We start from the raw sequence: 24227 nt of genomic DNA, 5'->3' as shown, positions 1-24227 counted from the left end.
CCAGAAGACTAAATCATCGTGAAAGAAGATTACCCGCTTGCTTAGAATCGACTCCTGGTAAGTCCAGCCTCTTCTGGCCCATGTAGACTTGGAAATTGAAGTGTAGTGGCTTAGTATGTCTTTGTCATCCAGCTCGCGACGGCCGACGCCGGGTTGCACGATCTCGGATGAACTCACAGACGTGGCTATCTCTTTGCTCACGCTGTTTCTAAAGATGCCTTCAAAGAGTTTCTGTCGCTCTGATGCCACTAAAGTGACTGCCGCACCGGAATAAATACGGTCCATACTGGATATCTCCTCATACTTTTCTGCTGACTCTTCGTCTTGGATGATGCAAAGTTGGTCCACCCACACATATCTAAGCTTGAGAAGTTTCGTCATCTTAATAGCTTCTCTAATCACCGTGCTTATCAATCTTTCGCGAGTGAGCAATGCGTATGGCTTCAGGAGAGCCTCTCGGTTTCGTTGAAGCAACTGGATAGATGATTTGTTCCAGGGGTAGCTGAGCGCAACATAACTTTTCTCAGCATTCTCGGAGACTATGCAGTACTTCTCGGTGTCGATGAGATACGAGGGTGCCCTGGCATGTGATTTGCTATTTGTATCCTTGTCTGGTGTATTGCACCCATGTTGGCTGTCGCAGACGGAGAGCCATTTTCGCATGTGGTCGATGGCAATTTCTTCTTGTTCGATACATTTGTCTTCTACCTCAGCTGAGGTGTTCGTTCCTGTGACAGAAACCTCTGCATCAGTGGAAGAATAGACTGTACTGGTAGATGAATTCTCTGTAGTACTAACAGAGGACTCCTCTGCCTCCGTGGAGGAAACACAACACCCCATTACAAATGGTTTCTGTGGTCAAGGAGGGTAAGTTGAGAGACGAGTCAATGGTTCGGGGGACAAGTAGCTTACGGGGAAAATCGCTGTCTCTCACGGCTTGCGCGATCCAGTGTTGGGTCAAGATTGCAGCACATGAAGCTTATAATGTTGCTCGAGCCCGGAATGGCCGGCACACTCGGCGGACGGCTTTCATCGCGAGCTTGGCGTGGGCTAGATTATGCAGTGAAAGGTGATATTGATTCACAAGACCTATGGGAGTCGCCGGATAACCTGGTGCATGGGCAAAAGCGCGAGAAGCAAACAATAAAGGCTGTCAGCACGCAGCATACCTCACGATAGGGACTTAGCTCTTAACTCCATTTCCCAATCTCGCTAATGAGCCGATGCAAAAAAAAAAAAAAAAAAAAAAAAAAAAAAAAAAAAAAACCCATGCAGACAGCCCCGATGTCTTTCCGACCTCAACGCACCCTATCCAGCAGCTTGACACGTTCCCCATTTGGTGTATTTGCAGGAGTTAATTGCTCTAAGTAGCTTTGGTCGTGAGAAACAAAGCAATGATTACCCGCATTTCAAACGAAGCACGATACTTCGCACAAAAGGGATGCGTCTATCCCCGGAAGGTATAGAGACCATGAGAATTAGGCGTCTGGACCTCACAGCACTTCAGCCGCTTCATCCCCTTCAGCGGCGGGATTTCACAACGCATCCAGCACAAGATCTGTACAAAACAACGATCCATCAATAACCGCAACATGGATGCTCGATAGCCTTTGGACCGGACTCCGGCCTTGCCCATGAAGTCAAGTCACCTTGGCTATTTTTTTGAGGACGAGAGGGTTTCTAGCAAAAGGTTCCCTGGCCCAAGAAGTGGCATTCGACTTGTCGCTGTAACTGATGCGACCCGAAAATCACAACCCAATTGGATGCTTCATTGAATGTCTGCCTCACGATAACTTGCGAACCACGACATATTACGCTTCTGCCTGCAATTGCTGTCGCAGAGAGCACACTCATCCTCAACTCCGACGTCACATACGCCTTAGCTCGGATCACAGATCCGTACTCATGAGCGCGCAACGGCGCATTCAAATCTAGTCAGCTGCTTAGCGGTTGACAGCACACGAGCCAGCTTGTCTGATTCTGCCTTGTTTCATCAACCATGCTTCACGATGTGGGAGTTGCTGGGCCGTCTTTTCGACACACATTTCACGGTACCGCTTTTCTTGAAGCCTGCCACGGCGTCGGGGTGGGTTAACAATGCAGTGCAAATGGGTACACGGAATCGGAATCTGTGCGGACATTGCGAACCACGACAACATAGCCCGCCGCCCATCGCCCCCATGATGCTCTGCATCCAATGCGACATCCATCATCCAACCTCAAGCCCACCCAGACATACCTACCTATCTGCCTACCCCGCTGCACAATCCCGCATCTCCAAAGAGCGCATCCGCGCGCCCCCAAAAAGCCAAGCCCGCCATCCCATTGGCCCCTCGTCCCAAAATGCTGACCGCAGCCTGCCTCGCGGGGTCTCGGACGCCTCATCAGACGGGGCAACCCAGCAGGCCTCTTCGGTAGGTAGGCAACCTGCCTCCCGCTCGAAAACGTCCTGCATGAGTTGCCTACCTCATGCCGTGTTGTCTGAGGATGGTGTGCAACCCGCAGCTCGCAGCTCGCAGCCACAAACAAAACAACAAGACGCGGCACGGTACTCTCAAATCACGAATGGCCAGATAGTCAAACACGCACAATCGTGCGTCCACGAAATCATACGCTCTCATAGAACTGGCACAACACACTACAAGCGAATGGAAGAAACTCGGCCTCCGGCGCTGCGCCGCTGCAGCATGCACCCTGCAGATGCGGCTCGGAGCGGGGCCTGTAGACCACCACCCACCACCGCGACTTCACTTCAACTCTCAGGCCGTCTTCATTCGCAAGCCGTCCGCGTGTCTTGCACCACACACACTCCAACTTCACATTCCATACCCAAATAAGGGAGGGGAAACAACTCAAGAATCGGTGTAAAAAAAGCAGGGCATGATCTTTCTCCCCGGGCAGCAAAAACCCAAAACGCCCTCGCGGCGGGACGGCAGCGCCGTTTAATTCATGCGGCGTCGCTGTATTGGGATGACATGACATGCGAAAACGCGGTCTGAGGGTTCTGCAGCGGGGTATATGTTATGGTGATGTTGTTGGAGAAAAGAGGGGAGGAGGATCATAGCGTAGCAACATCTCCTTTTCAAAGGCGTCATGATCTGGATAGGTTGGAGGCTCATCTGCCCATCGTCCGCGTGTCGTCGTCCACTTTTTTACCATAGACGGGCATCTTGTTTTGGGTTTTTGCGGGACGCTACCGATGTGATGGGATGGGATGAGATGGAGAGCAAGAGAGTGTCATGTCACCGGCCGGCAAAGTCACGAGAAAGTAAAGATAGGCGATGCTAGATACCCAGTAGCCGTTTGGCCCGTCTGGATCTGTAGCCGAGCAGCCCACACCCGTCTGGTGTTTCCCGATTTCTTCTTGATCTTTGCCTGTCTCCCGATTGGAGATCAGACACGCACCCAAACCATTCTCTCTCTTTACAATTATGCATATCAGACTGGAGCGGAGGGGGGAAAAGGTTATTTTTAGGGTGATATGCTTTACGGAGATAAAAAGATGGGATCGTGCACCTGTTGAACGATGGACACACAAAAGAAAAAGGCTCGCCGGGCGTTTTATGTCTTGGCGCAAAGATGAGATGAGCGATAAACAGGCGTGCTTGCACTCCAACTGGAGGTGAAGTGCGGTGAGGTGAGGTTCGATTTTCGGATTGAGTTCCGTTGGTGTTGCATTGCGGCCCACGTCCATTTTGGCTTTTACGTGCCGCGGGCGGTCAGGGGAATTCCTTGATTGACGGCATCTTTTTTTCGGGGGAAGAGAGGGAGGGGTGTGGTGGGCGGTAAGAGCCGCGGGGTTGCGGTCGCGTAGAGCACAGGAATTTGATCGTCACTGTGTTTTCTTCCAAGTGGCATGGTGACAGTCACGGCGACGGTGACATTATTCTTGCCAAGCTTGCGGCTTAATGGGGTGGGAACGACCTGGGGAAGCACGGTCGGTGGGCAAAAAAGCAGAGGACGATCGAAAGGTCTAGACCGACAGAAAATCGATATTCTAGGGTGGTAATGAAAGCACTAGACAGCGTTGCCAAATGTAACTGCGGTCTGTGTAGGTGGGATTGATGACATATTGCGACTCTGTGATTTCGCAGCGAGCAGAGCCGCTTGGTTGCGCGAGTCGTGCGTGGGAACCTATGCTACGGTGCGTGCACGAGTTCGGCGAGGAGGATTTTCCTCGGAGGGGCCGTTTTGAGGGAGGAGGGAAAAAAAGGTTTAGGTTTGCTTCGGTAGGATTGGAGTTGGAGATGATCTGCAATTGATGGGCGTGTTATTTTTTCGGTTCTCACGAATCTGACTGGGAAATGTGAGCACGACAAAAAAGACACTTTTCGAGGTACGTTCCATTTACAATGAAGGTAGGTGGGTTGGGGGATACGGCCACGGCAACGGCAGACGAGAAAGGATAGACGACGCCCAAACATGCTGGCACCCGTCTGATGACGGGAGATTGTCGCAAACGATGCATGGATTTTCCTCTTGTGTGGTGGGATGGAATGGGGTCTTTTTTTTGGCGGTTGGTTGGTTGGATGGTGACCAACCTCGTTGTACTTGATAGAAGGTCCTCCGGCGGTCTGTAAGATGTGAGGGATGATCCCTTCAACGCTGCGGCTTGATTCCCTCGCCTGTGTCGATCATCCTGTTCTTTGGTATGGGATAGTGTACGTACACACACACCACCTGGCTTCTTGGTAAAGGGAAGAAAGAGAAAGTGCTGACCGTCTGTCTGATGGGACCCTCCTTGCGCGAGTCGGTGTTGGAGGTCACTTGAGGTGAAGAAGAACGGCATTAGTGTAGTTTGGGAAGTCCCAAATTCCAAGAAGTTGGCAGAGAAATGGATACGCATTTACAAAGCGCATAGCTCTCGTTCCTTGGAGGCGTTGATGTGACCAGGGAGGCGACAGACAGAGTAGTCACAGAGAGATAGAGATACGCTGGAGACAAACAGATAGATGATGGAGATGATGGACGGTACCAAGATACCACGAGGACGAACCGAAACGAGACGAGACGGGACCGCGCAGGCCAGCTGCGCCGCAGCAGGCGTGATCCCCGGCGGCCACTTCTGCGCTGGAGCGGCGGGGAGCCAATCGTTCGGCGGGAGCGGGGCGGCAGCCTCACTTTTTGCGGGAGCGAGCCGTGGCCAATCGAGGTTCGCCCTGCGAAGCCATTCCCCTTTTGGAGCAGCAGAAGGAACGTGATTGGCGGAGGGCCAGGGAGGGTTGACAGTGGAGTTGGAAGTTGCGAAATAAAAGTTGGGGGAAGCTTTGCGGGAAAACATGGGATACCTAGCCTGCTTCTCTCCAAGGAAGACGATGACTGGACAGCACGCCAGGTGGGATTGGCATGCAGCAGCTGGCGGCCGGCGCGCAGATGCGCTGATGGCGATGGATGGAATTGTAGATGTGGGGGATCCTGCCGGGCCTGTAGGCTGTCACGGCTGTGACTGACTGCGACTGGATCACTGTGATTCAGTCCCAGTCCGTCCCGCAGCCCAGCACGACAAAACGAGGCTAACCCAAGGGATTGGAGGATGTGTTGCCAATGGGATGATGGATCTTTGGGGTGGGAATGAGATGCAGCAGGCAGGAGATGCTGCTAGCTGGGGTCGAATGGCGGTAGTGGTGATGGGGGCATGGTGTTTTGTGGTTTCCTGGCGCATGCATCGCGTCAATCATAGATCCGGTCGCCGGCCGCCGGACGCCAGGTACGCCGCATGGCTTGTTAGGCGTTTTTTCCCTCTTCCCTTTCCCTCGCGATTCCTCTGCACAAGTGAGGTCCTTTTTTGCCGAATCGATTGCCCACGCTGAGGTGATACAGAACAGAGCACATGCGCGGTCAGCCAGCCCATCATTGCCCGTCTTGGTAAAGCATCAGGAAGCCACGCGCGGTGTTGGTGTGCCGTCCTGATGGGTCGTTGGCGTGGTGGTGGTGGTGGTCTCAAGAGACACACAGATACGGCGCTCCCTGGCGAGGGGTGTTTGCGAACAGACCGCCGTGCCTGAACATCATGTAATGGAAATGGATATCTGAGGTATCGCTGTCGCAAGATGCTGGCAGCGTGGGATGGCAGCCCAGAGACACAGACACAGACGCAGACAGAATCGCCAAAGTGTCCGTGCTGCAGGACGAAGAGGCGTGCCGACGGCATGGGAGGCTGCATATTTCGGGCTGCCAAGGCGGCCTGTCTTTCTGCGTGATTTGGCTGACAGAATTGAGTTAATGAACTGGGCCTTGGGATGGGGATCGCTGCCCAGATGTTCCTGATATCGACCATTATGACGGAATGGTCTCTGAGGTTGTGAGGTTTATTGTTTCTTATTTCCTGGGCGCAGCACCGCCGCAAAACCCCCAACCCAACTGGTCTGGTCTGGTGCTGCCCATCTCATCCTGGCGACTCGCTGCCGTCATTTCTGTGAGACATTGCTTTTTCCTCCTGCGACTCGCTCCCAATGTTTGGTTTTGGGCTGTCTCTGTGTATCCCGCGTGTTCTGCGTGCGACGGGCTCCCTTTCCGATTTCCCCGTCCCCGGCCCAGACTTGAAGATCAGTCAGATTAGCTATCCCGGATGTTGGTCAGGTCGCGAGAGCGGCACGGCAGGCCACACACAGTCCCTTGGACCCCTTACGCAATTCGTGTCGGGGATTATTTCTGGAATTCATGGTAACAATTTGTTTTGGGGTTATTGTGACTCGTCGGACTTGTGCGTGACTTTGTTTTTCTCTGCAGCTCACCAGCTGGTGGTGTGTGCGCCGTTTGCTTGAATGTTTGAACCAATCTGGCACGGTCCCTTCGTTTTCTCGACATTTCGGGGGATTTTCCGATGCTATCGTACACGATGCAGGGAATGTAGAGAAAGAACATCGTCACGACGGAATGATTATCGCACTCATCTGAGCAATAACAAACTCAACCCATCATCCATGGTCCCGATGAGATGTCTGAAGGGTGTGCAGCTTGCTATTGCCGAAAAAGCCAATTGGAACGGCTCTTTGACCTCCTTTTATCGACTGATTTTTGATGATGAGAGCTCGTGGGCTACTAGGAAGAAGCTAGGGAAGCTCCGCATGAACTCGAAGCTATGGTGTTTTTTTCCCCTTGCAGTGGTTGTAGTTGTAGTGGTGTGTGCGGTCATTAAAAGAAGCAATTAAGGACGAGGAGCGTTGCGCGGCGTGAGGTTGAAAGAGGGGATGCCGGGTTACAGAAGTCGAGACGAAATAGAGTTGCCATGTTGGAAGAGTCGGAGCCGTCGTCGACGATATCTCGACGGCGGCGTCCATGTGGTGGCTGAGTGTTAGTGAGCCCGGTTGAGCGGGCGGGAGCAGCCAGGAACAACGTTTTTTTTGGTTGAAGGTGTCTTTCCCTCCCGCTCTTTGCTTTCGGCTGGTGCTGTCAGTAGCGCGTAACCGCAAACCTAACGGTCGACGGTGTCAGGACGAGTCATGTTGGGCAACGGCCCTACCGCACCCCTCTTTTATTTTAGTGCATCTGGTGATGATAACGATGACGGTTTGGCCGGTGTGGTTTGGTTTGATCGTGGTGGTCTGGTCTGTTGTTGTTGCTGCTGTTCGGGCTGTGTATTATGCGTTGATGCCGCCGTCCTGTCCTAAAGGTCAAAGAGGACACACAGACGTGCGGTGAAATGTGCTAGAGAGCACTGACATGCTGGATTGTGCATTGCGCACAATTGCGCGATGGACACCGTTCTGGGACAAGTTCGAGCAACGCACGCGCAATCTCTCGGCGAGGCAGCATTGAGTGGCAGAGTCATTCAGATGTGTCCAAACACCGGTGAGTTCCCCCCAAAGATGGGAAGAAAACGAAGGTGGTGGATGGCGATGAGGGGACGGACGGGGCATCTCATCAATCGCATCGCGATCTGCCTCTGGACCTTGACTTGTTGACGCTGTGCATGCGAAGAGCCAGGTGCTGCGAGGAGTGCCGTGGAAGTGTTGTTCGGCAGGGGGATCCGCTGGGCGTGTGGGCCCGCGTGTGAAAGTTCGGGTCGATCACGATGTCGGCCCATTATTTGGACGGCTTCTTTTGCGGTGCCCATGTGGGGGACTTGGAAACAAGTGAGAGAGTGTTCGTTGGATTGACATTGGCCTGGGCCTGGGCTGGGTCTGCTTGGGTCCCTGGGAGATGATGGGCAGCAGGCGTTCCCGAGGAGTCCGTTCCGTCTGTCAGTCATTTTGGCCCTGGTTCGTGTTTGCTGTCGTCTTTGGCGGGGAGCTGAGATGAGGTCAGGATATTTTGCTAGGTGATCAGCCCAAGACGCCCAAGAGGGAAATCATCGTGGGAAGCACCTGTCTGCGTTTGGCATGGCTTGGGCGAGAAAGGCCAGGCTAGAGCCCGGCAGAGTGACAGTGACAGCCCAGCTAATGTCGACTAAGAGCAAGGTGCCTGAGATGCCAATATCTGACGAGTGTTGAAGAGAGTCCGAGTGCCATGGGAGGAGGGGAGGAGACAGCTCTCTCGGCAGAGCACTACCACCACCATGCCAACAGGTGAACGGCGGCAGCATGACCAGCCAGCACCAGCACCAAAGCTCCAGCAGCAGCCGGGCAATGGAGGTTGGCCATGGTCCATGGTATGCGTATCCGTAGGGAAGTGAACTTGAGAAACCTAGGACTCGTTAGGACCGCCACCCTTGTCTGGCACGCGCTAGACGACGTGTTCGGTGCCCACTGAGCATTGCCCACCCACCTCACCTCACACACCACTTCAGGATCCAACTTTGCAGTGATTGGAGCTTCAGGACGTACCCACCCCCTGTTTGGCCATTGGGTCAGTGACCATTGCGTCCGTCCAGTAGCAGGCAATGCAGTGGCCCAAAAATACAACGCAGTCGTCGCCGTCACCGAAGCCGAAGTCGAGATAGCAAGAGGGAGAGAATGAGAGGAGACTGAAGCCATGCGTTGTGAGTGGACTGGAGTTGGCCTGGGCGGCAACTAGAAACTAGAAACGCCGTATGTGTGACGCTGGCGTGGACTGAAGACTGGCGGGCCCATCCCAGCGGCGGACTTGTCCAGCGAACGCGGTGCGGCGTGTCGGAAAAGGTACGTTCCTGCCTTGCCTACGGATACCCAATCTCTGTTTTTATCTCAGCGATCAAGCGCTTCTGATTGGCTCGGGAAGGGCCTGTCTGAGTGATTTGATTGGCATCGGCGACTGCAGCGGGGCCACATCGGGCGGGCTGCATCCACTTTAACCTTCTTTCCTCGCTTCGATTCGTTCTTTTCCACCCATTGAGCAGTCGGTTCGGTGTCGCTCCTGCCTTTGCAGCAGCCACTGTTGCTGTTGCGTCCAGTGCCCGCCACTGCCCGCCACTGCCGGATTCCCACGAGCACCCAAGACTCAAGACTCAAGGTAGGTACGCCGTATCGCAGCGGTGGCAGCTGCTGTCTGCTCTGCCGCAACTGCCACTGCATCTCGAGAGTTCCTTCCCTCGTCCTTGCCAGGCGCCGTCACTGGTCCCACACCCCCCAAATTCTTCTCACCGCACCTTTGCCGGTCAGGAAAGAGCACCTCCAATCGCTGTTTCCCCCAGCACCCAGCAGGAGCAAGAACACCCAGCGATATCAGTATCAGTACCTTCCATCGTTGCAGCAGGGAAAGAGCACCTGCCACTTCGACAAGCAGCAGCAAGAACAGCAGAACCACCACCAGCGCCTGCCTGCCTGCTCCACGTCCGCCAGCTCATCACCACCACCACCCTCTTGACCCTCGCCGCCCGCCATCAGCCATCTGCCAGCTGCCCAACAGCAGCACACCGCACACACACACACACACCCATCTCTCAATCACACCCTCCTTTGCAGCGTGTCGTTGTCTCTCACCCATTTCCCGCACACCACCACATCATCATCGTCATCGCAACACACTCCCCTCTACTCCATCCCCATCCCCCTCCCACACCACACCTTCTCCCACACACCACACCATCACGACGACCACCTCTTCCCACCCCACCCACCCCTGCACACCTCTAGCGTATTCAGTGTCCCTGTCCACCACTGTCTTGCCTGTTCCACCGACATTACCAGCTCTCTGCGGTGGAGACAACGCCAAAGCCTCACTTCTGTGACTGGACGCTCTTTGCGCGGCTCATCCTGTCCTTTTCTTTAAACCACTGGTCTCGCCAGTTCACCCTCCCCAAACCTCTTGCGATTGTCTTCCTATTCGAAGCCACAGATCCCTTGTCCATCGCCTCCAACAAAACGCCCTCTCACCAGAGTACAATCCTCGAGACCCCAACCAGAGTCACGACGATATTGCTTCGACACAACCGACAAACACAATTCCGTTTGTTGTCCAAGACAATATCCCACCCCGCCTTACCTCCACCATCGTCACTCGGGGGCCCTTGGATGTGCCATCGACAGAACGAGGCTGCAGCAATATCTCGTATCACACATCACGTCCACCACTACTCTACCGCCAGCAACAGTCCTGACTCGAACCGTTTCTCACTCCAAGCTCCAGTGAGGCCCGACACGCTTCACTCCGAATCCCGGCAACCCACCCCAGCTCTGTCATCCTCCGCCGTCTTCCGTCATCTCGCCGACGTCCTCCCATAGACGCTACAGCAACATGAATCAAAATTTCAATTATCAAGAGCTTCAACGTCAGGTGCTACAGAAGCAGCAAGAGCTGGAAAGCCTCCAAAACCTACTCCACAATGGCCCCGTGCAAGCACCTCAGACAAATCCTCTGAACCTGCTCCCGCCCCAAGGTGACTACTACGTAGAACCCGCCATCGCCCAGCAGCACCAGCAACAACAACAACAACAACCACAATTCCACAATGGCATGCCCGCAGTCAGAAGATCAACAATGCCGAGGAGTAAGTCCAACATGGGCTACTCCTCCCACGCAGCCACAAGAATGATGGTAAAGCACCACTACCGCTCGATGCTATACTTTTCATGCCGTCCGTACTAACATGCTTCCAGGAACGCAGCAGTGACATGGACTCACCACAACCAGTCAAGCGTGCGAGGGTCATGTCGCAGCAGCTCCCTCGCGCAGTCCCCATGACGGGCATGGCGAGAAGCACTTCCAACCGCTCGGAAAAGTCAATTCCCTTCGTCGCAAAGGGCTCCATCGCTCCGTTGCAGACATCAAATACCCCCAACACCATGATGGATCGCTTCACCCAGTCCAGAGACGATCCTCATGTCCTGTTCCAAGCGACCCAGCCCTCGTTGCAGCGCACGCCCTCAAATCGTCGCCAGTCAAATCTCCCGAGGGTCGAGGAGAACATGCCCTACGCTGATCCCGGCGTCGGCATGAACATTGCCGACTACCTCGCAACACAAGACGAGAGCCTCCCCTCGCCGGCCATGATCCCCCCACAACCGCAGGCTTTCTTGACGGCTGGTGGTCGCAACTCTCAGGCCAGCTTGGTCGCTTCGGTCTGCCCGTCGATGAGCTCCGGCACATCCGCCCCGGAGACCACCCCTTTGACGAGGGAAAACAGCTCCTTCGACCATCAATTCGAGAGCCAGTCCCTCAACGGTGCATTTGAGATGGCTCGTATCAACTCGACTCAGTCGCAACTCGACTTTGTGCCACAGGATCTTTACACCTCTGCCCCCCTCGGCACGTCCCCGAACGTCAAGTCCGAGAGCTTTCTCGCTTACGTCGGCGCTAGCCTCTCTCAGCAGCAGTACGCTCAGCAGTCGCCCATGGACGAACAATTCTTGTCTCAGGGCTCGTCTCTGATGGAACGCTCCATCTCCGCCAACAGCACCGCTTCTACAAAGTCAACTCAGGAGCGCCGCGCAAAAGATGTGTTCCAGCAGCAGATCCAGAACGCCACCCGCACCGCGCTGGCGCCCAAGCCTGCCGATGCCACCAAGCCGTCCCAGTCCGCTACCAAGAAGGAGGGCAAGGTTGCGGTGACCAAGGGCACGTACACCCGTCCCAAGCACCCCAAGGTCTACTGCGACCAATGCAATGACCACCCCGACGGCTTCCGCGGCGACCACGAGTTGCGCAGGCACATTAACGCCAAGCACGAGGGCACCATCAAGAAGTTCATCTGCCGCGACCCGGCCAAAGCCGGTCTCAAGTCAAACGTGGAGGCAATCAATCCGCTGTCTAAATGTAAGCAGTGTGTCGCTGGAAAGCATTACGGTGCCTACTACAATGCTGCTGCCCACCTGCGTCGCACCCACTTCAAGCCCAAGACCCCACGTGGCAAGAACAAGCGGGGCGACGACGACGAGAAGCGCGGCGGCAAGGGCGGTGGTGATTGGCCTCCGATGAACGAGCTCAAGCTCTGGATGGAGGAAGTCTTTGTCACCGCCGACGATGCCGATGCCGCCGAGGCTGAGGCCCAGGAGGAGGACGAGGAAGAGGCTGTGCAGTTTGACCCCTCCATGATGGACTTTTCCCTGGGCCACATGGGCGAGAACATGGCCTACGACATGAACTTCCAGGCGTCGTACCCGATGCCCGAGTTGGCCATCGATACCCAAGCCTCCTTTCTGGCCGTCTCCAACATGCCGCTCTCATCTGCCTCTGAGGCATTTGCGTTCTCGCCATTTACCTCAAACTCGCCGATGAACGGCATGTCGCACGAGACGGCATTCTCCATCTCGTCCTCAAACACGGTTACACCCACTACATACCAAGACCCGCTTGCCGAGGGCTTCGACAGTTATGCGGTCTACTAAGAAGTCTTGAATCGCTCCGATCTGATTCTCTTCATTATTTTTTTCCGTTTCGTGTCACATTCTTCCCCCATTGTGGCTGGTCTGGGCGTTGGGCTTCCTTCAGGCAGTGATTGGGCTGATCGGGTCCCATTCTGCATGACGCGCACCTGCCCAACATCGCCCTCCACCACGCGGCCTGCTAGGTCGAGCAAGAAAAAGAAAACACGAAAAAAAGACAGTTTCTATTACGACCGATGATCGCTCAATGACATCATGATCAATTACGGCTGTCTGGAATGCTGGCCGGGTGGAAGCACCCTTGGCAACATTGCTCAGCCCACCCACTTGTTACATCTTGTCTCTCGGTTATCTCGTTTCTTTTCGCCAGTCTTATCTCATCATCTATCATCATTTGTCGCTCGACAGTCGGTGGGGATACGTTTCACATGGCTCAGTGTTATGCGGTGACAGCATTCCACGCCTCCAACGAGCCAGTCGCTCCCGGTGGTGCAACCGGGGCTTCAAAACTGCTGTATATATACGGCCACGTTTTCGGACCCAAGCGTCCACGGATTCAAAAGGGCACGTGAGCGGCTGATCGGGGATGTCGCTCCCGTTGCAGACGGTACAGGCGTTGTACCTCCGCAAGGAGGCTGTTTCTACGAGTGTGATTTCTTCTGCAAGGTGTTGGGGAATTTGATTTCTGGGCACATGTGATTTTCCAATCTTGGTGACCAGGGCTTGGGATGCCCTGCGGCGTTGTCTTCTGTATATACATTGGATATTGGTGGGTGGTTGGGTAGACGCTCCAGTGCGGAACTGCGTGGATGGATGGCAGGACTTGGATCGTCCTTAGGTGTATAGCACGAGCTAAAAGCCGAATCAGGTGCTCAGCACCTTTGCACTTCATACATGACCCCGGTCGAGATTTGTGCTGTGATGCATATGCGTATTCCGCGTCGCTACTCGCGCCAGATTCTGTCAATTAGATATTCTGCCCACCACTCAGAGCATACGGCAGGGGAATTTCGAAAGACCTCCACCCTCCATCATGCCTTGGCTACCCTGATGCTGGTGAACAGGTCTGCCAAATACTGGTTTCGCTTTCATCAGGTTTTGTCCCCGGCACTTCAGTCCCCTGGACGTCATGACTGACTTGGGCCTTCTAACGTGATTCTTTTGGGCTCCGTCTGGCTTCTCTGGCTGGGTCCAAGTTCGAGCGATGCCACTGCCTGACTCGCGTAGGGGCACCTAGCCTAAGAGGCATTGGCTCCGGTGTCTGCGTCCTCACCGTAACATGGAAGCTGACCGCCGGTTCTCGGATCCGGTCTTTGTGATGTGGGCCCTCCGGCTCCGGGGTTTCCTTTCGGCTACAGCGCCGGCCGAAAACTCCAAGGGGTGGTTTAGGCCGTCACGCGCTTCCAGCCTGTCGTCATCGAGTTTTCCAGGCCATGGATGACAGATGGAAGAAAGTCTGACGGTCGATTTAGTTGTGGCTTGCCGGTGCTAAGTGCGTTGGCAGCGGTTGACAGAGGTGGCGTGAGGGTAGCAGTGCACGGTGGGTCGCTTTCTGTTTTATCTGTGGTCTCTAGATGAAGATGTTTTGTAACGCCATCACTGGTTTTTCGAGGTCTTGACACTGCGAAATGAGGCAGAAGAATCTACCAGCAACAGTAGAGTTCAATATTCAACATTCGGATTAAGAGTCAAGACAAGCAAGATGGATGTGGAGCAAAAAAAACTCCTCGACGGGGAATTGAACATCTCGAAAAGACTAGCCTCAAACGCGGAATCTAACCCAGACCTACCCCCCCAAATACGGTGTTTTACGATTTAATAGCTGAATTCTCAAGGAATCGCAGCTGACTAAGTACTAGTAAACCACACTACTACTACTAGCTGAGTGATAGATACTGTTACCTAGTATCCGTAGCCCGTGTACTATCGCTCTAGCGGGCTTTGTAATAATATGCCCCGTTAAACCAAGTCTCGCGTGATAAAGCTATTCCCACTGTCTCGTCACGCCCTGCACCCCGGCGAATCCTCCGAAATAACAAGCCGATATCCTCACCACTAGACTATCGAGGATTGATAGTTGTTGTTGTTCATGTCTGGCGGGCGGGCGAAGGTGGATGTGAAGCTGACGATGTCAACCCCACTTAGGTCGTGGATGTTAGGGTTGGCGAGGACAGGGTTGCTATGGGGCGGATGGAGATGGGGTTGGCGACGAGGACTAAAAACGTGCAAATATCTGGCACAAAGTAGCCCGTGTAATCTACCCGAGTGTTTGTGAAAGCTGTTGAATGTTCTTAAGATGCTATCTTTAAGCTTACTGGTGCAAAAACGGGCACTTTTGATCAAGTCATCATTGAGGTTTAAGGTCAGTTGGGAGAAGAGCAAAAGCTCGTATTGATCCTAAGTGGTAAAACAATATGTGGTCGATGAGACGCCGCCAGCAACTCATCTAATAGAACATCTTTTTCAAGAGACACTCTCGTCCAGGGAGCTCTCTTGTCCAAACTTAGGCTTGCTGGGGTCGTGCTCCGCCAACCTTGTGTTGGGTAACCTCCCACCTCTCCTTGTAGTTGGAGTAAACTGAAGGCTTTTCGGGATCCTGGGGATGGTCGGCGTCGCCCTTCAAGAAGAAGATCTTGAGATCGGGGAATTTCTCCGCAGGAATCAACTCTCCAGGCACCTGAATATTGAAAGCCTTTTGTCAGCCGCGTGATTCCTCGGTCACAGATCCCCTGCTCAGCCAAAAAGAACTGTGAGGTCAGGGGTAAGGTAAGGTGATTGTCAACTCACAGAGACAATTCTCCAGTGCAGATTATCCTTCAAGTATTCGACAATGTGATCTTCTCCGAGGTGGTTAATGCCGTTCCATTTGGGTTCTTCATTCACGGCACGCTGCAACAGCTGTAGGGTAACGGGCACCTGCGCCTTTGACAACCGATGGCTACTTTCCTGGGTCTTGCAGTTCTCACATGTGACGCCGCTCTCGCTCCAGTTCTTGGAGAACGTGTGAATACTTCCCACGTAGTGGAGGCTTGAGAGATAGTCTCTAGGTGACGACGGGATGTCATCAGCCCCGCCGACGAAGAAGTGGATATCATAGCTGCGGCCGCCCAGAGCGAAGCGGTTGTAGAAGATGTTGATGATGAAATCATTGTTCAGACCGTCAATGTTCTGCCCAGAGACGTTTCTGATCATGGTCCTAAGTGCGCTGTATTTCTTGGACAAGGCCTTCGTCAGGTCGGATGATGATACGGGCGTGTTGGACCCAGGCACCCCAACAAAATCGTCATAGGTGTAGCCATAGTTCTCCCAGTTTTCCAGAAGACTTGAGTTGAAGTGGCTGGCCTTCGCGTCCGTGTGGAACGGAAAGATTGGGGCATCCACGGCCGGGTCCTGGTTTGGGTTCCTGCCCAACCACCATTGCGTATATCCAAGTTTCTGGTAGATTGCAAGCTGACGGTCGACGTTACTATGATGAAGCCAGAAGATGGGGTCGAAAGCTGCAAAGCCGAAATCGGTCATATGGCTATACTCGTACGAAGTTCCTGGCTGGGGCTTGACTGGCGGCTTGGGGTCACGAGTGTAGCCAGCGCTGCTGCAAGTGCAATTAAGTTAATTTTGCCCCCTATACTTATCAACTTAGTGATCTTTTTCCTAGGCTTTAATTATTAGCTAACTTATAAGTATAGTAAGTTAAATACTATAGTAAATAATACTATCTTTATTTCTTAATGAAGTAATAAGTAACTAAAGTTATATTACTTTTAGTAACTTAAAATATTTCTAAAGTATTATTATTTTCCTCTTTAGTTAGTTTTAACTTAGTTAGAAAGTTTTTACTATATTTAGTATTATTAAAAGCTTTTATAATAAGAAGTTTAATTTCGTAATATTAAAATTTTTCTTATAGTTAGCTATTATTATTAATATAGTGAAGATATTAATAGTAAGTTAAGAGAGTTTTAAAAAGGTTTTTATACAGTTTATTTATTACTATATTGAATTAGAAGTAGTTTCATTACGACCCATTATGCAGGAATAACAGATAACCAACCCACTTAGGCATCAGGCAGCTAGAATAGGATATTTTTACTATAGGATTATAGGAATAATAGGGACTCAGTCAGTAACAGAAGAACTATAGTCCAAGTCACATGACGATAAGATAACAATCATATTGGATCAATATGATCCAACACATCTTAGGGGCTAAACGATCATTCTGGATCGGAATGATCCAGATCAACCTAAGGTGTAAAGGAATATGTTCAGAATTAGACTTATATATAGTATAACCTTAAGCCTAGCTTATAGTCAGACTTCTATAGCTTTTCAGAAATTAACTTAATATTTATCCTCATAGATACTCTCAGCTTACCTTCACTATAAATTACTTATTAAGCCTAAAACTAATCACCTTAGCCTCTAAAGACTAATCTACTACTAGCCTACAATCTACAACCAGACTATATCCCTAGTATACTGTTATAATATATTAATCCCCAGCTTCTATTAGCAGACCTTACTATTGGATAGCTGACTGTAACACTTTGATTGCTCTTGTTCAGTAAGTTAACTATTAACACCTACTAACAGTAAAACGATAAGCATATCTTCTCACGCTTCAGCTAAGTCCCCTACCTTAGGATCTTCATCTTCCTTATGCAACTAGCCTTAGAGTCTAGCGTAAGAACTTATTAGCGTTAAAGACTATAATATATTAGACCTTAAGTATAACTCTAATAGAGAAGGCTCCTTCACTAAAGAAGGTTATAAAAAACTCTAACACATCATCTAGAAACAGGACGCCAAATCTAAGGAAATATAAACTTTCATTAATAAAAGCAAGCAGGCCATAAACAGCCTTAACAAATAACTCCAGAACGCTAGATAAGCTTATAAGAAACTTAAGAAGGATATCAGAGGAGATGCTAACCTCAAGAAGGTTTAAGAACTCTAGGAAGAACTTAACACCCTCCAAGCTGCTGCTAATATTATCACTACCCCTATTAGAGGATGGCAGAAACTTAAGCTTAACGCCCTAATCACCTATAACAGCACCCCCAGATAACTTAAGTCATTTTTAATCTAAGTTAAGAACTACTAGAACTTCTACTATAGTAACTTCACTAGTTAAACTGAGAAAGTGGTTTATATAGCTACCTACCTTTGCAGAAGAGCCCTTAAGTGGTTCAAACCTATTTAAGAAGAATTTCTTAAGTGTGAAACACTAGACGAGTGCTCTACTGAGACCTATAATATCTACAGCAGCTTTCAAGGATTTAAAGACGCCATACGCTCTCTCTTCTAAGACCCTGACGAGAAACAATAAGCAGAAAGGGAACTAGCGCAGCTACAACAAACTAAGTCTACTAAGGAGTATGCTGCTATGTTCTAACAGCTTAGCATCTAACTTAACCTTACTAAAGAAACTAAGATCTTTATGTTCTATTAAGGACTTAAAGATGAAGTTAAAGATGAGATCATTAAGATCAACCACCCTAAAGACTTCCTTCAGTACGCCAACCTTACTATCAAAATCAATAATCAGCTTTTTGAACGCTATAAGGAAAAAGGCGAAAAGCAACAAGGGCTAAACTCTAGACATAAATACTAATAGCAGCCCCAGCAGAAATTCAACCACCAGCAGAACAATAACAGACCCCACAGCAACTAGAACAATAATTAATAAAGCACTGCTTATAGATAACACAGCAGACCTATAGATCTCAGCATGATAACTAAACCTAACAACAAGAAGCCTTAGAACCCCAAGTGCTACAACTGCAACAAGTAAGGCTATATCGCCAAAGACTGCAGATAACCCAAAAAGCTTCCCTAGAAGCTAGTAGCTAAGCAACCCTAATAAGTCAACACTATCGCAAAAGCTCTATATATCTTAGTCCTAGACTAGATGTTATGATAATAACTGCTAGATTCACCTTAAAGATAAAGAAATATTAGGATACTACCTAAGGGATAGCAACCCTAGATGATCTAGATATAATATGTCCGCTCTAGATACTCACCTAAGAACCCTAGTAATAATGCACACTAGTAACAGCAAGGTTTAAAGAAAACCTAGAGAATAACTAAACAAAATACTATAAATCTAGCAATTAGAGCTAATCACCTTATATATAATTAACTAACACTTCTGCTATAAAGAATAATAAATCTAGAAAGAAATAGAACTGATCTAGTGAGAAGATGCCTAATAAATATATCTATGCGAATAAGAATCAGAGGAAGAACCAGAACACTAGCATAATCCCCTGACAGAACAATAACTCCTCAGTATAACTAGTAACTAGACTTTTGGAGAAAGCGAAAGCTTACTTTATAACTTAGATGAACCTTGCGATATTGCCTGATAATATGCTCAAATAGAGATCACCTATAGGTTCACCCTTAGTGTGGATAACTCTAGCTTAAAAGAGGAACCTAATACCTAGGAAGACAGAATTAAGTAACTCCTAAAGTACTAAGAAGTTAATATACTTTAAGATAAGTAATAACGCTACTTTTATAGCATCTTAGCAAATTAATAAGATTAGGACTATACCCCTCAGCTATATATAGAAGACCACCCTATGCTGAGAAGCAACCACTAACTTCACTAAACCTTCTTCTAGCCCTAGTGTTTCTATAATAGATATAAAGAATATATAGAAGAAAAGCGTAATTACTAATTCTACCTTAGAAAACATAATAATAAGCTTATCCATAAGATTTACTTAATATCTGCTATAATTAGATGGACTATAGTACTGTTTGAAGATAACCTCATAGTCTTCAGACCTAGCCCTCAGTTTCCTATAAGATGTCAACATAATAACAACATGAAGTGGGATGAATGCTAATAAGATGAGTGCTAAGTATACTGTTACGACCGCTGCAGTTGGTCACTGTAGGCTCGTAACTATATAGTGCAGAACAGGGGACAATGACAACGGATTTGTCATTATCGAAGCTTTTGCTTTGTGCCACAGTTGGTTGCCCTGACCCGCTCGTAACATATACTACTAAGAGAAAGCATGCGCATAGAGAGTCATAAAGAACAGACCAAGACCTCTATAGATTAAGATCTGCGAAAACAGCCTTATAAAGGCATAACGAGAAGGAAAGCAAATCACCTACCCAGGATATTTAGAAGAGTTAAAAAACTAGACTCACCTACTAACGATAGATCACAACAGGCAACAAACATAAGATCTATTCACCAAATGTCATAAGGATATAAGGGTAATATCAAACTCAAAGTTACTATCAATCAGCAGACAACACTTATGCTGATCGACAGCAGAGCCGAAGCAAACTTTATTGCCCCCCAAGCCATCAATAGGCTAGAAATACGATGGGGAGGAAAAGAACAACCATATCAGTTACACACAGCAGAAGGAGAAGAATTCAAGTACAAAGGAGGTACCATCTATAATGAGACTGCGCCCCTTGAGATGAGCTACCTGAATCGAAAAGAAAGAATCTAATTCGATATTGCCGATCTAGGAACATATAACATAGTGCTAGGACTACCCTGGCTATAAATAAGCAACCCACAGATAGATTAGAGCAAAGGCTAACTCCATTAGGACCACGATAATTCAGTCCCTGAGCAGCCCTGTCAGAATCAGGCCTCAAACGAATCAATACGACAAGGAACAGCAAAACGATACCTCTGTTACCTCAAGGCAAAAGAAGCTATATCATAACCACCGATAACGATAGATCTCAAACAGAAGAACGATCTACTTCTGTCTATCCCAGAAGAGTATAGAGTGTATGAGAAATCTTTGCAGCTGAATTAGAAACCAGACTGCCTGAACACACCAGTTTCAACCACAAAATACCCCTCAAAAAAGGGAAGGAACCACGCTTCAACAAAATCTACAGACTCAACTAGACAGAGATAGAAGCCCTAGATAAGTACCTTGAAGAAAACCTTAAGAAGGGATATATCAGACCCTTAATATCACCAGCAGGAAGCCTAATCCTATTTATACCTAAAAAGAATAGAAAACTATGATTATATGTTGACTACCACATGCTAAACGAAATGACAATTAAGAACTGCTACCCACTACCACTTATCGATAAGATGAGACGACTCCTTCACAGAGCTAACTGGTTCACAGCCCTCAACCTCAAAGGAGCCTATAACCTGATCAGAATGAAGCAAGGAGAAGAATAGAAGACCGCTTTCAGAACACGAAAAGGATATTTCGAGTACCTCGTCATGCCTTTCGGCCTCACCAACGCCCCTGCAACATTCCAAAATATGATCAACTAAGTCTTATGCAAATATGTCGACATCTGCGTAGTAGTCTATCTTAATAACATCCTCATCTTCTTATTAACACTTGAAAAACATAAAGAGGATATACACCACGTCTTATAAGCCCTCTAAGAAGCTAAGCTATTAGTTAAACCTGAGAAAAGCGAATTCCACACACAGAGGGTGGAATACCTCAGCTTCACTATCACCCCTAGAAAAGTCTATATGTCAGAAAACAAAGTCAAAGCTATCAAGGAATAGCTGGTACCTAACAACCTCAAGGAAGTCTAAGGATTTCTAGGTTTTATTAACTTCTACTGCAAATTCATCAAAGACTATAGTAAGATTAACGCAGCTCTCACAAGCCTTAGCCGCAAAGACACGCCCTTTATATAGGAAGAACCATAACAAACAGCATTCCAGAAGATCAAGGACCTTATCGCCAGCAAGCCTGTCTTAAGCATTCCAGATCTAACAAAACAGTTCGAGGTAGAACCTAACGCATCCGACTATGCGATAGGAGCATAATTATCTCAACAAGATTCAGAAGGACGACTACACCTATATGCCTTCTTTTCTCGCAAGCTCCACAGACCTGAACTCAACTATCAGATTCACAATAAGGAACTCATGGCAATCATCGAAGCCTTTAAGGAATAGAGACCTAAGCTCTCAGGAACCACACACGAAGTACTTATGTATTCAGACCATAAGAACCTTTCACACTTCACAACTTCAAAAGTGTTGAATAAACGACAGATTAGATAGTCAGAATTCCTATCAGAATTCAACTTCCAAATCATCTATCGCAAAGGATCAGACAATAGCAGAGCTGACGCTCTTAGCTGACGACCAGACTATAACATCCTAGTACCTGAAGAAACCTAGGTGATTCTCAAAGGAAATAACAACAGAGATCTAATGCTAGCAACCAAACTTTTGATGATGGCTGGACGATCTAGTACTAGCCCGCCTAACGAACTAGATGATGAAGCAATTATGGAGTTTTATGCTCGCCCTGCATATGGTCACCAAGGAATCACAAAAACCTAGAAACAACTACGACAACAATATAGAGAAAAGGTCACCAGAGAACAAGTGGCAAAAGCAATTAAGGATTGTGAGGTCTGCCTGAAAAGCAAACCCGCTCAATATCAACCGTACGGCATGCTACAACCCTTGCCTGTGCTGCAAACCACCTAGCAATCCATATCCCTCAACTTTATTGTCAAATTACTGAAGTCTTGAGAACCCCTTATAGGAACACACTTTGACAGCGTTCTTATTATTATGGACCGACTCACGAAGTACGCCTACTTCATCCCATACAAAGAAGCAAGTAACGCTAAAGAATATGCCTACATATTTCTTAAATATATCATCACCAACCACAGAACGCCCAGAGAGATTATATCAGACAGAGATAAGATCTTTACTTCTAAATTCTGGAAGTTAATCATATCACAACTCAGCATCAAATAATTAATATCCACTGCATTCCACCTGCAAACCGACGGACAAACAGAACGAATCAACTAAATCCTCGAAACATATCTCCACGCCTACGTTAACTACAACTAAGATAATTAGGTTGTGTTGCTACTAATAGCCTAGTTCGCCTATAACAGCGCAGTAGGAGAAAGTACTAAGGAATCCCCCTTCTACCTCAACTATGGATTTGAACCAACCGCCTATGGAGAACCCCAAACAGGCCTAGCTGCAGTAAAAGCTGTCGCCTCAATACGCTAAATCAAGGATATCTAATAAAACGCACATAAAGAACTTAAATTCGTATGATAAAGAATGACAAAATTCAGCAACAAACAAAGGATTGAGGGACTAACCTTGAAAGAGGGAGATAGCGCCTATCTCATATGGCGAAATATTAAAACAAAGCGACCAAACGACAAACTTAACTATAAAAAACTCAGACCTTTCAAAATTTCATAAGTAATCTCACTAGTCAACTATAAACTAGGACTCCTAGAAACCATGAAGTGTCACCTAGTATTCTATATCTCACTCCTCAAACTAGTACTATGTAGATCACAGACAAATAATATTATTATCGTCAAAGATAACAAACCAGAATATGAAGTCAAACGAATTATCAACTATCTCAAAGAACCAGAAGGGTATTAATACCTCGTTAAATAGAAAGGATATAGACATAAAGACAACATATAGGAACCAGCTAAAAATATCACTAACGCAGCAGAAGAACTCACGATCTACTGGCAACAACATTAAGAATGAGAAGTCACACCAACACCTGCTGTACTAGTCCAGAAGAACGCCAGATATAAGCAAATTAAGCACCTATATCGCTTCACCAAACCACCTATTGAAGCAGATCGACTGCGACAAGGAAAACTATTTATTCGCCTAGGAACACCAGAAACAAGCTAAGATAACACTGAAGCACCACCAGCATCAGACACTAAAAGGCCTAGATCAACAAAGTCCAGACTAAAGCTAAACTCTTGCCACTCTGGATCGTTAGGCACCCCAGCAGCCTGAAGGTTGTTCACAACCTACTTCTTATGAGCATCTAACGCTAGAAGCACACTATCCTCCTCGTCGATTTCCTATATTCCCCGCTCAAAAGCCTCAGTCTGACGCTCTCTCACTAACTTCCTCGTCTTACGAATACAACTTAAGCAGCTAGCAGCCTCTGCTATTTAAGTCTGCAAACGAGCAAACTCCTGATGAAGTGTAAGCAGCTCCTCACCAGCCTTCTCTTCTTTTTCATCCCACTCCTTTTGTTGCTTATTCAACTTTTGCACTACAACACAGTTAGTTATCGCTCAGATAAATTAGGATCAGAAGTCACTATATGAGTTGAAGCCACCAGAACGCCATCATAAGGCTTCTTCGCCTTGATGCGTATATAACACCTAGATGATTTCTCACCAAAACGGCAAGGAACCTTTGCTTGAAAACAACAGGTATAAAGCATGTCGCTAGCTAAAGAATAAGACTTAACATATTTAATTAAAGCTTTACACTTATAATCCTTAAGCGCAGTAACAACTGATTTCTTTTTCGATTTTTAGATATAGCCTAACATAGTGTCAGCATCATAAGTAAATCAGGAAGCATAATTAGCAGATCCCCAACCTAGGACTAACGACCTACTTATATTAGGTCTTAAGGATAAGACCTTTGGAGAGGGGACCTGATATTACGACCCATTATATATAGATAACAGTTAACCAACCCACTTAGGCATCAGGCGGCTAGGATAAGACATTTATACTGCAGGATCATAGGAA

General features: G+C 48.5%; 1 protein-coding gene across 1 annotated transcript; it reads left to right on the top strand.

Annotated features, from left to right (window-relative positions):
* Nucleotides 1–10593: 10593 nt before the first annotated feature.
* CGCA056_v003513 (uncharacterized protein) lies at nt 10594–12683 on the top strand (the record flags this gene model as incomplete). Its single annotated transcript, XM_037318770.1, has 2 exons — nt 10594–10893; nt 10956–12683. The coding sequence occupies 2 exons, from the start codon at nt 10594–10596 to the stop codon at nt 12681–12683; spliced, it is 2028 nt and encodes a 675-aa protein (XP_037183569.1).
* Nucleotides 12684–24227: the final 11544 nt, after the last annotated feature.

Source organism: Colletotrichum aenigma (assembly GCF_013390185.1).
Source record: "Colletotrichum aenigma strain Cg56 chromosome Unknown KSG_Cg56_contig02, whole genome shotgun sequence".
Taxonomy (NCBI): Eukaryota; Fungi; Ascomycota; class Sordariomycetes; order Glomerellales; family Glomerellaceae; genus Colletotrichum; species Colletotrichum aenigma.
Note: the sequence above shows the minus strand (reverse complement) of the source record. Positions and strands in the feature narration are given on the sequence as shown.